Here is a 12651-nt window from a genome sequence, read left to right as displayed (position 1 = left end):
TGCACATTTTTTGTTTGAATGTATGTTTTCATATATCTTAGGTAGATAGATAGGATTGAAATTTCTGGTTGTGTACTAACTCTGTTTAACATTTTGAGGAACTGCCAAACTGTTTTCCAAAGTGGCTGAGGGCAGTGATTTTCATCTGTTTTATTCACTGCTTATACAGTGCTGGCCATGGTAAACTCACCATAAGCATTTATTAAACAAATTGAAAAGATGAATTAATAGTTGTGTGGTGAAGACATGATATTTCCTTATACAGTATGTGTAAAACATTAACATGCGTAAAATATTTTTTGTTTGGACATTAAATATGGCATACAATTTTTTAAATTTTTTCATTCCTTTTTTTTTCCACTGGTAATTGGTGCCTATTAAAAATGAGATTTTGAGGGGCTGGCCCCGTGGCCGAGTGGTTACGTTCGCGTGCTCGGCTGCAGGCGGCCCAGTGTTTCGTCGGTTCGAATCCTGGGCGCGGACATGGCACTGCTCGTCAGACCACTCTGAGGCAGCGTCCCACATGCCACAGCTAGAGGAACCCACAACGAAGAATACACAACTATGTACCGGGGGGCTTTGGGGAGAAAAAGGAAAAAATAAAATCTTTAAAGAAAAAAAAATGCATTCTAAAAAAAAAAAATGAGATTTTGAAATTGCACTCTTCCTTGTGTAATTCTGAGAAAGAGGTCTTTTTGTGGTTTCTGGTGTGCCACCCTCTCACTGTAAAGGGAAAAACAACTAACTCAGGGTGAAATTTAAGTGAGATAACACTGCACATGATAATACATGAATAGAATAAGACAGGTCCACATTCAAGTGCTAAAAAAGAAGGCAGTAGTTTCCTTACAATTACCTTCTAGTCAGATCATAGTTTGGCAGATGACAAACCAAGCTTTAGGACCGTACATAAAAGATGAGAAAATAATTTCTGACTGAGGCCCTGAGTGAACTTCTAATTCGAGTTCATTCACCGTTCCCTCACGCCTGCCACTACACTTCTGCCGATGAGCTTGTATCGTGCTGTGCACAACAATCAATTACCCTTAGTTCATAAGAACCCCTTCTCCAGAGTAGACCATAGACCTGTGCAGGGCAGACACCTTGTTCTGAAGGTCTTTGTATTCCTGGAATCTAGTCCACAGCCGGTGCACAGCACAGACTGTGTGCACAGTTCTGAAGCGTGTACATGAATGAATGAGTGAACTTTTGTGACAATATTTTGATGCTTAATATTTTGTGGCTGGTTTTAAGAACTTAGTTCTAAACTATGCATTTAGATATGCGTGTGTATGTATACAACTATATATATGTTGTATGTATAAGTACAAATGTCGTTTTCTCTAGCTATTGAGATTATGGATGGTTTTTATCCTACTTGTAATTTTTATATTTTCAAATTATTTTGCAAAAGACACGTACCATGCTTTTGATCAGGAAAAAACAATGTGACAAATGCAATTTTAAAAAAGAAAAACATTTCTAGGTTCTTGATGATGTTCTTGATAATTAATGTAACTTGGAGAGCTGAGCTATTTTCTTTTCTGCACGAGTTTTGATGATTATAGCTTTAGAATATGTTTTAATTCCCAGTTTCTCTTGATTTTTGTCATTTTTTTCCAACGTCAAGACATAATATTTTCATTCAAATTCCAGAAATTTTTAAGAAAATCATAAGGGATGTGCCCAGGAGATTTTTTATGATGTTACCATAGCATAGCTAAAGATTAGAAGCATTTGAAATCAGGACAATGATCAAATAAACTATAGTATGACAATACTATGGCAGATTATGCATTATTAGAAATGTTATTTATGAAGAATATTTAAAGGCAGGTAAAATATCTATCATATCATGTTAAGTTCAAATTCTATGATATAAATTCTGGGAAAATCATATATATTACACAAAATTATTAACATTAATCATATTTATTTCTGAGTGATGAAGCTATGAGTAATTTTATTTTATTTGTACTCTTCTGAATTTTCAAAATTATATATGAGCACAAACTCATTATAACTTGAAAAAATTATTTGTAGAGTTGTTACTTTGCAAGGAGGCATATTGTTTTAAAACATAAATTTGAACTTTGCTTTGATTACCAATTACCTAGTTAAATAAGCAGAATTTTAAAATGTATCAGTATGAAAAAAAATTTAGTCTCAGCAAACAAAACAAAATAACCAAAATGTCCTTCAGTAAGTGAACGGATAAACGGTGGTACATTCAGACAATGCAATATTATTCAGAGCTAAAAAGAAACAAGCTATCAAGCGATGAAAAGATGTGGAGGAAACTTAAATGCATATTGCTAAGTGAAAGAAGGCAATCTGAAAAGGTCACATACTGTGTGATTCTAACTGTATGACATTCTGGAAAAGGCAAAACCATGGAGACAGGAAAAAGATCAGTGGTTGCCAGAGTTAGGAGGAAAGGAGTAATGATTAGAGGGAACAAAAAGGATATTTAGGGCAGTGAAATGATTCTGTATAATTCTATAATGGCGGAAATACGTTATTATACATTTGTCAAACACCAAGGGTGAACTCTAATATAAACTATGGGCTTTGGGTGATAATTATGCGTCAGTGTAGTTTCATTGATTGTAACAGATGTACCGCTTTGGTCAGGATGTTGATAGCAGGCGAGGCTATGCAAGTGTGGGGCATGTGGGCATGTGGGAACTCTATAATTTCCGCTCAATTTTGCTGTGAACCTAAAACTGCTCTAAAAACTTTTTTATTTTTTTTTTTAAGAAAAGCAAAATAGAAAATCAGCGAATGATATTCAGTACCTTTACTTTCAATGAATTCTATTTGGGGCTCTCTTTTGAGCTTCCTGTTTGCTCGTTTTTAGCCTGTTCTAAAGAATGGTAGGTTGAGAAAACATCGCTCAGCTGCTTCTTAGATATTCAAGAATGCCTTCCTCCTCCCAGCTGAGATGTTTGACCTTTAGCCTCTTCATGTTGGAATATGACAATGGAAAGCTCAGTGTCCCAGGGAATCAAGTAAACATCTCATAAGAAAATCTGTTGAGAAAATTTTGGCATGAATTTCGGGGCATTCTGGGTGGTTTGAAATGCACATATGGAATGGCTAATACATAAATTTTGCCCAAGTCGCTGTGAGTGGGCTAAATTTGACATCAGTGAGTGTGTTTCTCTGTTGTTTTTGAATTCAGCATCCATTCACCCTTCTGGTGATGATATCCTGGTTTTCCTCAAGAGAACTTTCCCTGCTCCACTCTCAGCCCGTGTGGGGCTCCACCCCTTAGTTCAGGCAGCAGGAGACGCAGACCTAATCTAATCAGAGCACACCAGTCCCTGACCACGGTGATTGGTTCAGAGCTAACAGCAAGGATTTTCTTAAGTGACTGGACTGAGCTGGTGGGGGGGTGGAGTGTGTTTGCTCAGCTGAGAGGTAGCATGGCGCAGAAGAGCATGCTGTCTGGAGCCCATTGCTTGGGCTTAAACCCAGTTCCCCAGTTCTGCCACCTACTAGCTAGGTGACCTTGGGTAAGACACTCATCCTTTCGAGGTCTTCCCCTGTAAAATGGCGCCAAGAATACTCCCTACCTCTGGGGTTGTAATGGAGATTGAACGAGTTAATATTTGTAAAGCCTGGTAAAGTGTTTGTCTCCTCAACATTTTCACTTGGGAATATAATGGCATCTCAAATTTAACATGCCCCGAACAAACTCTCCTTTCATAGGCTTCCTTAACTCAGTTAATATCTCCATCCTTCCAGTTGCTCAAGTCGAAATCCTTGGAGTTGTCTTTGATCTGTCTCTTTCTCTCTTTATTCCATAAACAAATTCTGCCAGTTCTATCTTCAAAATATATCAAGAACTCAGCCACATCTGCTGATGCCAACCCCGTTTAAGCTCCCACCATCTCTTGCCTGGATCAGAGCACCATAGCCTCCTAAGTGGGCACCCTGCTTCTGCCCTTGCCCCACTTCAGTTTATTCTTGACAAGCAACCAAAGCGAGCCTAAGAAAACAAAGCAGAAAATGTCACTCTTCTGCGCTCTGAGTGCCATCCATCCCCCCGCCCCCAGCACACATGCCTTCACATCTCCGTCCTCTTCTACTTCTTTCCTCCTTGCTCTTTCTGTACCAGGCACCTCTTACTTGACCTTTGCTGTTCTTTGAACACACCAGGCTTGCTTCTGCCTTAGGTCCTTTGCTCTTTTCTTCCCTCTACCTAGAACCCTGTTTCCCCAGATGTTGTGTGGCTATCTCACCTTCTTCAGATCCCTACTCAAATGCCACCTTCTCAGTAAGACCTTCCTTGGAGCCTCTATCCAAACTTGCAACCCTCCCTCCAGGCTTTATCTCATTTCCTACTTATTTTGTTTCTTAGCCCTCGTTACCACTTCACCTATGCCGTGGTTTACTTATTTATTTTGTCAATGATATGTTGGCCCCCTATTACAACATAAGCTCTATAAGGACTGCATTCTTTTAACTGCTGTATACCCAGGACCTAAAACAGTTCCTGGAACACAGCAGGTGTTCAGTAAATATTTAATGCACGAATGAATGAATAAATGAATGACAGAAGAAAAGATTTGCTTTAAGGATGATATTCATCAACAAACAGTTTGCAGTGCCTCCTAGGGACCAGGAACTTGGTAGTCATGGGGCTCACACCTGAGAAAAAGACTGTTTTGGTGTCCATTTACAATCTAGTGTGGGGCAAAGGAGGAGGAGGAAACTGTCTAAAAAAAAAAAAGCAAAATCAGGAAGTATAGGGTGCGTATGAGAACCCATGATAGGAATGAGAAAGCTCGTGAAGAATGTCCCAGATGTGGGGTGTTTAGGCGGTCACCTGAAAGTTCAGGAAGAGTTTCTTAACTGTTTGTCACATTTAACAGAAGGAGAAACTAAAAGCTCAAGTGCTCCTAAGTCACTACTGATTCATAATCAGAAAATAAGACAAAGCAAATATGAAACCATAACTTTGTGGGTGTGGGTGTCAATTGGTACAACTCCCTTGGCTGGAAATATCCTGCAAGTTTTTGTGTATGTGTGTGAGGGAGATTGGCCCTGGGCTACCATCTGTGCCCATCTTCCTCTATTTTGTATGTGGGATGCTGCCACAGCATGGCTTGATGAGTGGTGCATAGGTCTGCACCTGGGATCCGAAACTGCGAACCCCAGATGACCAAAGCAGAGTGTGTAACTTAATCACTATGCCACTGGGCCAGCCCCCATCTTGCAGACTTTTAAACGTTTGTGCCCTTTGTCCCAGGAAGTCGACTTTTAGAAGTGTATGTACTTGGACATGTGAAAAAAATATGCTGAATATTTATTCCAATATTTAATGTAGTAACAAAGGGGTGGGAAACCGAAGTGCCCATCGAACTGGGTCTAGTTAAAGAAACCATGGTACACTATCCACTGGAATACTGGGGCTCATTTAAAAGAATCAAGTAGGGCAACATGTGCTGATAGGGAACGTGTTCATTCTCTCTGGGGACAGACAGAAGGCCAGTAGGGCTGGAGTGCCTTGGGGGCTGGGGACAGAGGTGCCCGTGGAGTCTGGAGGAGTAGAGGGGCTCAGGTGCTTGCCTGCTGTGTCTACAGCAAGTGCAAGGATGAGGTAATCAGAGTTGCATTCCAAAAGTTACATCTTTATGGAGAGAGGCTTAAAAGAAAGCCACCACCCTGGCTGTGGTGGAGACAATGGGTGCCGGAGGTTGAGGAGAGTGGATTTGGAGAGAATGGTTGGGAAGCTCTTTCTAGGTGAGTAAGAAGGTGGCCTTTCTTTTGGACAAAGCTGGTGGTAGTGAAGATGAAGAAAGTGGATAGCTAATGGATAATTTTTGGGTTGAAGGAACCAACTTCGAGTTGGATGTATGGGATGAAGGAGAGCAAAAAGTCAAAGAAGACCTTCTCTAGCTTGAGCAACTGGGGTGTGTGTGTGTGTGTGTGTGTGTGTGTGTGTGTGGATTCTCTTTACTGAAATTGGAAAGACCAGAAGAGGAACCGTTTTGAAGAAGGAAGATGAACAAGTCAGTTTTGGATGGAGTAACCTGCAAGCTAGTGGAGATTTCCTCTCCTCTGTCAACACTTTGGCCCCATCAGGATCTCCCTGCCATGGGCTTTCTTAGTTTTTCACTGCCTCGCACCTTCCTTTTGCCCTCACTTCAGTTTCTGCAGGACTTAGGTGCCATGGCCCATTATTAAAATCCTGTCTGCTTAAACTTTCAACTTCTTTGCCTTTCTCTTACTGCCTGCACTTACCCGGTGTTACGGGTTGAATGGTGTCCCAATCCCCCCAAAAAATCATATGTTGAAATCCTAACCCCCAGAACCTCAGAAAGTGACTGGATTTGGAGTAAGGGCCTTTCAAGAGGTAATTCAGTTAAAATGAGGTCATTAGGGTGGGCTCTAATACGACTGGTGTCCTTATGAGAAGAGGAAACTTGGACACAGACGTTCGGACATACAAAGGAAAGACCATGTGAGCACACAGCAAGGAAGCAGCCATCTACAAGCCAAGGAGAGGGGCGTCAGAGGACACGGACCCCACTGACACCTTGATCTCAGATTTCCAGCCTCGGGAACTGTGAGACAATAAATTTCTGTTTAAGTCATGACAGACTTTGTGGCTTTGATACGGCAGCCCCAGTAAACTAATACATTAGCCAACCCCAACCCCATCAAATCCAGCTCTGTGCCTACTTTCACCCTTTCTTCTAAGCAGTGGGGAGTGGCTGGACAAAAAATTTAAAAAATACATCCACACTGACTGGTCTTTCTTTAAATTTCTGACCACTTAATGACACCCTGAGAACGACTCTCATTTCCCCAGTCTCCTCCAGCCCCACCCATCCCCCACCCAGTCATAGAAGATGACTTCCCATTTCACTGAGAAGCAATCAGAAGAGAATGCCCACATGTCACTGTCAGCAAGTGCGCTCCCCTTCCAGTCCCTGAAGCCATGTTCTCCACCTTCCTTCCGTGAGGGCGCAGAGCTCCTGCCCACGGCCCCCTGCGTCTGGGACTCCTTTCCTGACACCTGAGCTTTTCCCTCCCACAACTTCCCCCTCTCTTTCCTCCTTATTGGTTGTTACTTGTCTGCTGGGTTGTCTGTCACCCTACAAACATAGTGTTGCAGGTCTCTTCTCAGAACAAAATGCTCTGTCCTTGCTCCAGGAATAGAAGATAGGAATAGTGTCTTCTATTCCTTTACACAGAACTCTTCCCCTTAAATCATCTGACTTATGACACACTCTCTTCTCACATACTCTCTTAAACCTACTCTCCTTGGGCTTTGTCCCCAACATTCCTCTAAAAGAGCTCCTGTCAACAGCACCAGTAGCTCCCAGGGGCCCTTTCTTTTGTCTCAGGGGTCACTCCTCCCAGTCCTCTTTGCTGGAGCTCGTCTCACCTTTCTGATCTCCACTACAGGGACGCCCCATGGTTGAGACTCTGGGACTCTTGTCTTCTGTTTCTGCACTCACTCTCTACATGATCTTATTTGCCCTCCTGGCTTTAAAAACTATCAATATGCTAGGGCTGCCCAGTGGCGTAGCGGTTAAGTTTGTGTGCTCTGCTTCAGTGGCCCAAAGTTTCCCAGTTTGAATCCTGGGAACGGAGCTACACACCACTCATCAAGCAATGTTGTGGCAGCATCTCATATACAAAAAAGACGAAGATTGGCAACAGATGTTAGCTCAGGGCCAATCTTCCTCACCAAAAACAAACAAACAAACAAACAAAAAACTATCGATATGCTAAAGCTTTCCATAATCATGTCTCCAGCACTGAACCCTTGCCTGAATTCCAGATGTTGATACCCAATTGGCTACTTGATGTCTCCTCCTGGAGGTCTAAAAGACATCTCAAACTTAACACCGCCAAAACCAAATTCTTGTTTCACACCTTTTCCCCAAAACCAAATCTACTTTAGCCTGATTTTCCTATTGCTCTAAACGGCAACGTTGTCCTTCCTTCGGTCAGTTACTCACACCAAAAATCCTGGAGTCATCTTTGACTACTCTTTTTCTCACAAACTGCACATCAAATTCATCCTCAAATCTTGCTTCTACCTTCCCACCACATCCAGGATCCAAGTAGGTTTTCCTTTGCCGCCTTTGTTACTACTCTCTCAGTCAAAGTCATCCAGTCTCCACTGCAGTGGCCGCTCTCCATCTTTCCATCCTTACTCTCCCACAGTTTATTCTCAATGCAGAAGCTGAATTGAACCCTTAAAAAGTCATGCCAGATCAAGTCACTCAGTGACCTTGAATGGGTTAAAACTAAAATTCACAGTCCAAAAGTCCTTGTCCTGTCCTACAGGCCACAGGTGACCTGGCCTCCTGCTCCCCTCTGAACTTCTCTCCTATTCTGCCTCTCTCAACCTTGCATTCCGGCTCCCATGGCCTCCTTGACGCTCCTGGAACAGGCCAACAGCATTTCTGCCTCAGAGTATTTGCATTTGCTATTCCCTCTGTCTGGAAAACTTCTGCCCCAGGGAGTCCTGTGGTTCGATCTTCCACTTTCCTTAGGCATCTGCTGAAATGTCACAGATGCTCCTCGTGCTAAGGAAACTTGAGAGAGGAGAGGCAGGAGATGTCTGGGAAAAGCCACTCAGTTATTTACTGAACCACCACTTACAGTGTTTACTTCCTGCCAGACACTGTTCCAAGCACCTCCCACCGATTGGAAAATTGCATCCCCTCCATAGCCTCACAGAGCAGGCAGTAATAGCTAACTTTTACTGAGTGCTTACTACAGTCAGGCATTGTGCTAAACACGTTGTAAATATGAACTCACTTAATCCTCATAATAACCCTGTAAAATAGGTACTGCTATTATCTATGCTTTACATTTGAAACACAGAGAGGTCAAGTAACTTGCTCTATGGTCACCCAGCCAGTGTATGGTGGAGCTGGGTTTGAACCCAGAGCTTAACCACTGAAGCCACTTGAGAGAAGCGGTGAGGCTTAAGTGGAGCCTTTAAAGGGGGCTGCACAGGCATTTCCCAGCGCTAAAAGGAGAAGCAGAGCATTCTTTCCCAGGCGTGAGGCATTGCTATTACGGAAACACAGAGGCAGGCAGGCAGCCTTCAGACTTTCCAGGAAGCAGATGAGGCTAAAGTGTGAGGTGCAAGGTCGATAAAGGGAGCTGGCCCCGGAGCAGCAGGATAAACTGTTATTCGGGCATCTGCAGAGTAAGGTTCAGGTGGCTGTTTCTCCCCGGAGACGGCGAGTCCCAGTTGTCTGCTCAGAAGTCTAGAAGTGAGCGCTGTGGTAGTTGTTGTAAGTCCTTTGAATCCTTATTGGTCCAACCGCCAGGGAACTTTGAAGGAGGGGGTGGGGTGGGAAAGGAAGCCGAGAAAAGGCAAGCGAAAGATAGAGGGGAGGTGCAGTTTCAGAGCCGGCTAGCACTCTCCAACTTTCCTGCCCAGCCGCTGCCGGCCTCTCCTCCAGCTTCGCCTGGCCAAGCCCGCGTGAGACCCCCATGGCCAACCACAGATTCAGCCCCGTGTCCGAGGGGGAACAACCCTGCTGCGACATCTCCAGGAAAGCCCAGATCTGTCTCTGCGTGGTTCTCTCTCTCCTGGTCTTGGTGATCATCGCAGTGGTGACTGCAATCCTGATGTGGCCCCGGTCGCCGCCCAACCACAAGGAGTGGCAGGGGTCGGGCACCACTGCCCATTTTGGCGATATCGTGCTGGGCAGATGCTACACCTACACTCAGATCGTGCGGCCGGAGTTGAGGTGAGTGGGCGTCTGCGGCGCACGGCCGGACACCGCGCGCGGGCGTTGCTGAGCGCGCCTGGGCACGGCTGGCACGGCTGGCACGGCTGGGCGCCGCGCGCGGAGCAGCCGGCCGCATTGCCCGAAGCCGGGCATCTCCTGCTCCGGGTCAGCTGAGCGCCCGCTGGGCAGTGCTGAGGAGGAGTCTCGGGCTGGCGATGTTGCGCGCCACTCGCCAGAGCGGCCGGCGTTGGCGCCGAGCGGGCCGCGCAGAGAGCGCTGCTGGTGGCCCGGCCCGCTCAGCTGGTGAACGCTCTGCCGAGCTGCCCGCCTTCTGGGCAAGCCGCCCTGAGCCCGACCCGACGCACAGTCACCCGCGGGCGCGGGGCGGGAGGCGGAGGAGCTCGCTGGCTGGCTTGCTTCTCCGGGGTTTCCCTCGCCGGCTCCGACTGGGAAATGCACCGGCCGGTTACCGACGACACATGGGTAAATGGCTTGAGGAGCCTGTGGTGGGGGATGGCGTCAGAAGGGCCAGACCACGAAATGCATTTCCTTCATTCATATAAAACAGTACCGATTCTTGCCCGCCGTGAAGTGAATGTGACTAGAGAACTCATTAATAACGCAAAACAAAACAAGAACCATTTTAAAATTGAGATGTAATTTATATGGTCAGGTGCATCAGCTCGAGGATTCTGTATAGACCCTGGAAACACCCCCAAGTCAGTCCATGGAACCTTTCCAGAAGGTTCTTTGTGCCCCCTGCCAGCTAGCTACTAACTTCTCCCCAAGGGGAACTGCTTTCCTGACTTGCATTCCCTGGGTTTGGTTTCACCTAGAGTACTCTTTGTGTGTGTGTGTGTGTGTGTGTGTGTGTGAGGAAGATTGATCCTGTGCTAACATCTGTTGCCAGTCTACTTTTTTTTTCTCCCCAAAGCCCCCCAGTACATAGTTGTATATTCGAGTTGTGAGTGCCTCTAGTTGTGCGTGTGGGATGCCTCAGCATGGCCTGATGAGCGATGCCATGTCTGCGCCTAGGATCCCAACCAGCGAAACCCTAGGCCTGGGAAGCGGAGTTGTGGGAACCCAACTACTGGGTGACAGGGCGGCCCCAGTCTTCCTCTTTTTGCTAGAGGGAGATTATGGCTGAGCTAACTTCTGTGTACATCTTCCTCTACTTTATGTGGGATGCTGCCACAGCGTGGCTTGGCAAGCGGTGCTAGGTCCGTGCCAGGATCCGAACGTGCGCCCAAGTACTCATTTTTGAGGTTGTATATAAAGTAGAACAAGCTGGGAAGTACAAAGTTACTTCTCAGGCTGCCCAAGGCAGGTGGCCGAGCGCGAGTTTATGCCCTGCGCTGGAGTTTGCACAAGTCCGTCTCTGTGAAACCCGCAATCTCGGCTCCCCGCTCGCGCTCCGCGGTTCGCTTCCAATGCAGGTGGGGGAGGGCTTACCTGCGAATGAGTCTAAAGATTACTATGCGCAGGGAAGTGTTTTGTTTACAGATAATTAAATACTTAATTGAGGAGAAATTAAGAAATACTAGGAGAAACTAGAAGGTGAGGTGTTCTTTCAAGTTACACTTGGTATCGATTAAATCAAGTGAAACAATCTGAAATGGTAATGATAAAAAGAGATATTTTTATTTTCACCTTAATTTAACAGTTCAAAAATTTTTGTTGTTCAATCGTCTTTGGTGAGTTCCCACTGTTGGTTAGATTAGCACGTACCTGTAGCAAGCGAGATGTGCCGTAGAAACCAAGAGGCTTTGCGATGTTTATTAGGATGCGTGTTCAGTATTAAACACATATGTGTGTATACAAATGTATAAATACGTATATTCAATATATATATGTGTGTATGTGTATACATTCAAAAAATATTAACAGGGGATATCTTCTGTTAATATTTTTTGAAAATCCTTCCAGATATTTCACAATGAGTGTACACACACACACACACACTCTTTATGTAAATGGGTGAGTAATAATATGGTACTTACTATGTTCCAAGCACTTAAAAAAGTACCAAATCATTTAGTCCTTTAATGGATGCATGAGGCTGTCACTATTGCCATCTTCATTTTACACATGAGCAAACTGAAGTCGAGAGTTTGAGTAAATTTCCAAAAATTTGGCTCCAGAGCCTGAACTCTTAGCCACTACACACTATTGCCTGTGTATGTTCTCTAGGTAGGCAGTGACCATATAACTTAGTGACCATATCTGGAGACTTCGTGTGTATGTGTGTGAGGAAGACTGGCCCTGAGCTAACATCTGGGCCAATCTTCCTGTGTTTTATATGGGATGCCACCACAGCTGGCTTGATGAGTGGTGCTAGTTCTGCACCCAGGATATAAACCTATGAGCCCCTGGCCACCAAAGCAGAGCCCGAGAACTTAACCACTATGGCACTGGGCCGGCCCCTATCTGGAGACTTTTTGAAAAGAAAGAAGATGCTATTAATAATTATGCTGAGTCGGTAAGGTTAAACCGGAAGATATGGTCACTTTATCTTTGGGTGTTTTAATAGCATGAACTCTGGAGTCACTCTGCTTAGTTTATGTCTTGATGCTGTCACATTGTAACTTTGGGAAAGTTGCTTTCTTTGTGCTGCAGTGTTCTCAACTATAAAATGGAATGATAGTACCTATCATTAAGTAGTATCTACTTAACAATGGTACCTAACAGGAGGAAATTATGAGGATTAAGAGGAATAATCCTAATATATAGTAATTGCTCAAAGTGTTAACCATTTGAAATGCAATATCACAGACATCTTTCAACAATAATAAATATAGATCAAGGCCAAAATCAAAACGGATGCCTGGTATCAGATTTATTTAAATCACAATCCAATAAATCAGTCCTCCAATGATGGAATTTATGTTGTTTCTAATTTTTTACTATTTATTCTTTTTTTAACTTAAACTTG

General features: G+C 44.4%; 1 protein-coding gene across 1 annotated transcript in view; it reads left to right on the top strand.

The window, feature by feature from the left end:
• The first annotated feature begins 8955 nt into the window (after positions 1–8955).
• Positions 8956–12651, top strand: part of CD38 (CD38 molecule) — a 50651-nt gene continuing 46955 nt past the window's right edge. Inside the window, exon 1 of the mRNA XM_008541911.2 lies at positions 8956–9737. Coding sequence (XP_008540133.2) covers positions 9478–9737 — 260 coding nt within the window. The 5' untranslated portion in view covers positions 8956–9477. The remainder of the gene's footprint in view (positions 9738–12651) is intronic.

The sequence above is a fragment of the Equus przewalskii genome, chromosome 3, assembly GCF_037783145.1.
Source record: "Equus przewalskii isolate Varuska chromosome 3, EquPr2, whole genome shotgun sequence".
Classification (NCBI taxonomy): domain Eukaryota; kingdom Metazoa; phylum Chordata; class Mammalia; order Perissodactyla; family Equidae; genus Equus; species Equus przewalskii.
This window is presented reverse-complemented; position numbering and strand designations above follow the sequence as displayed.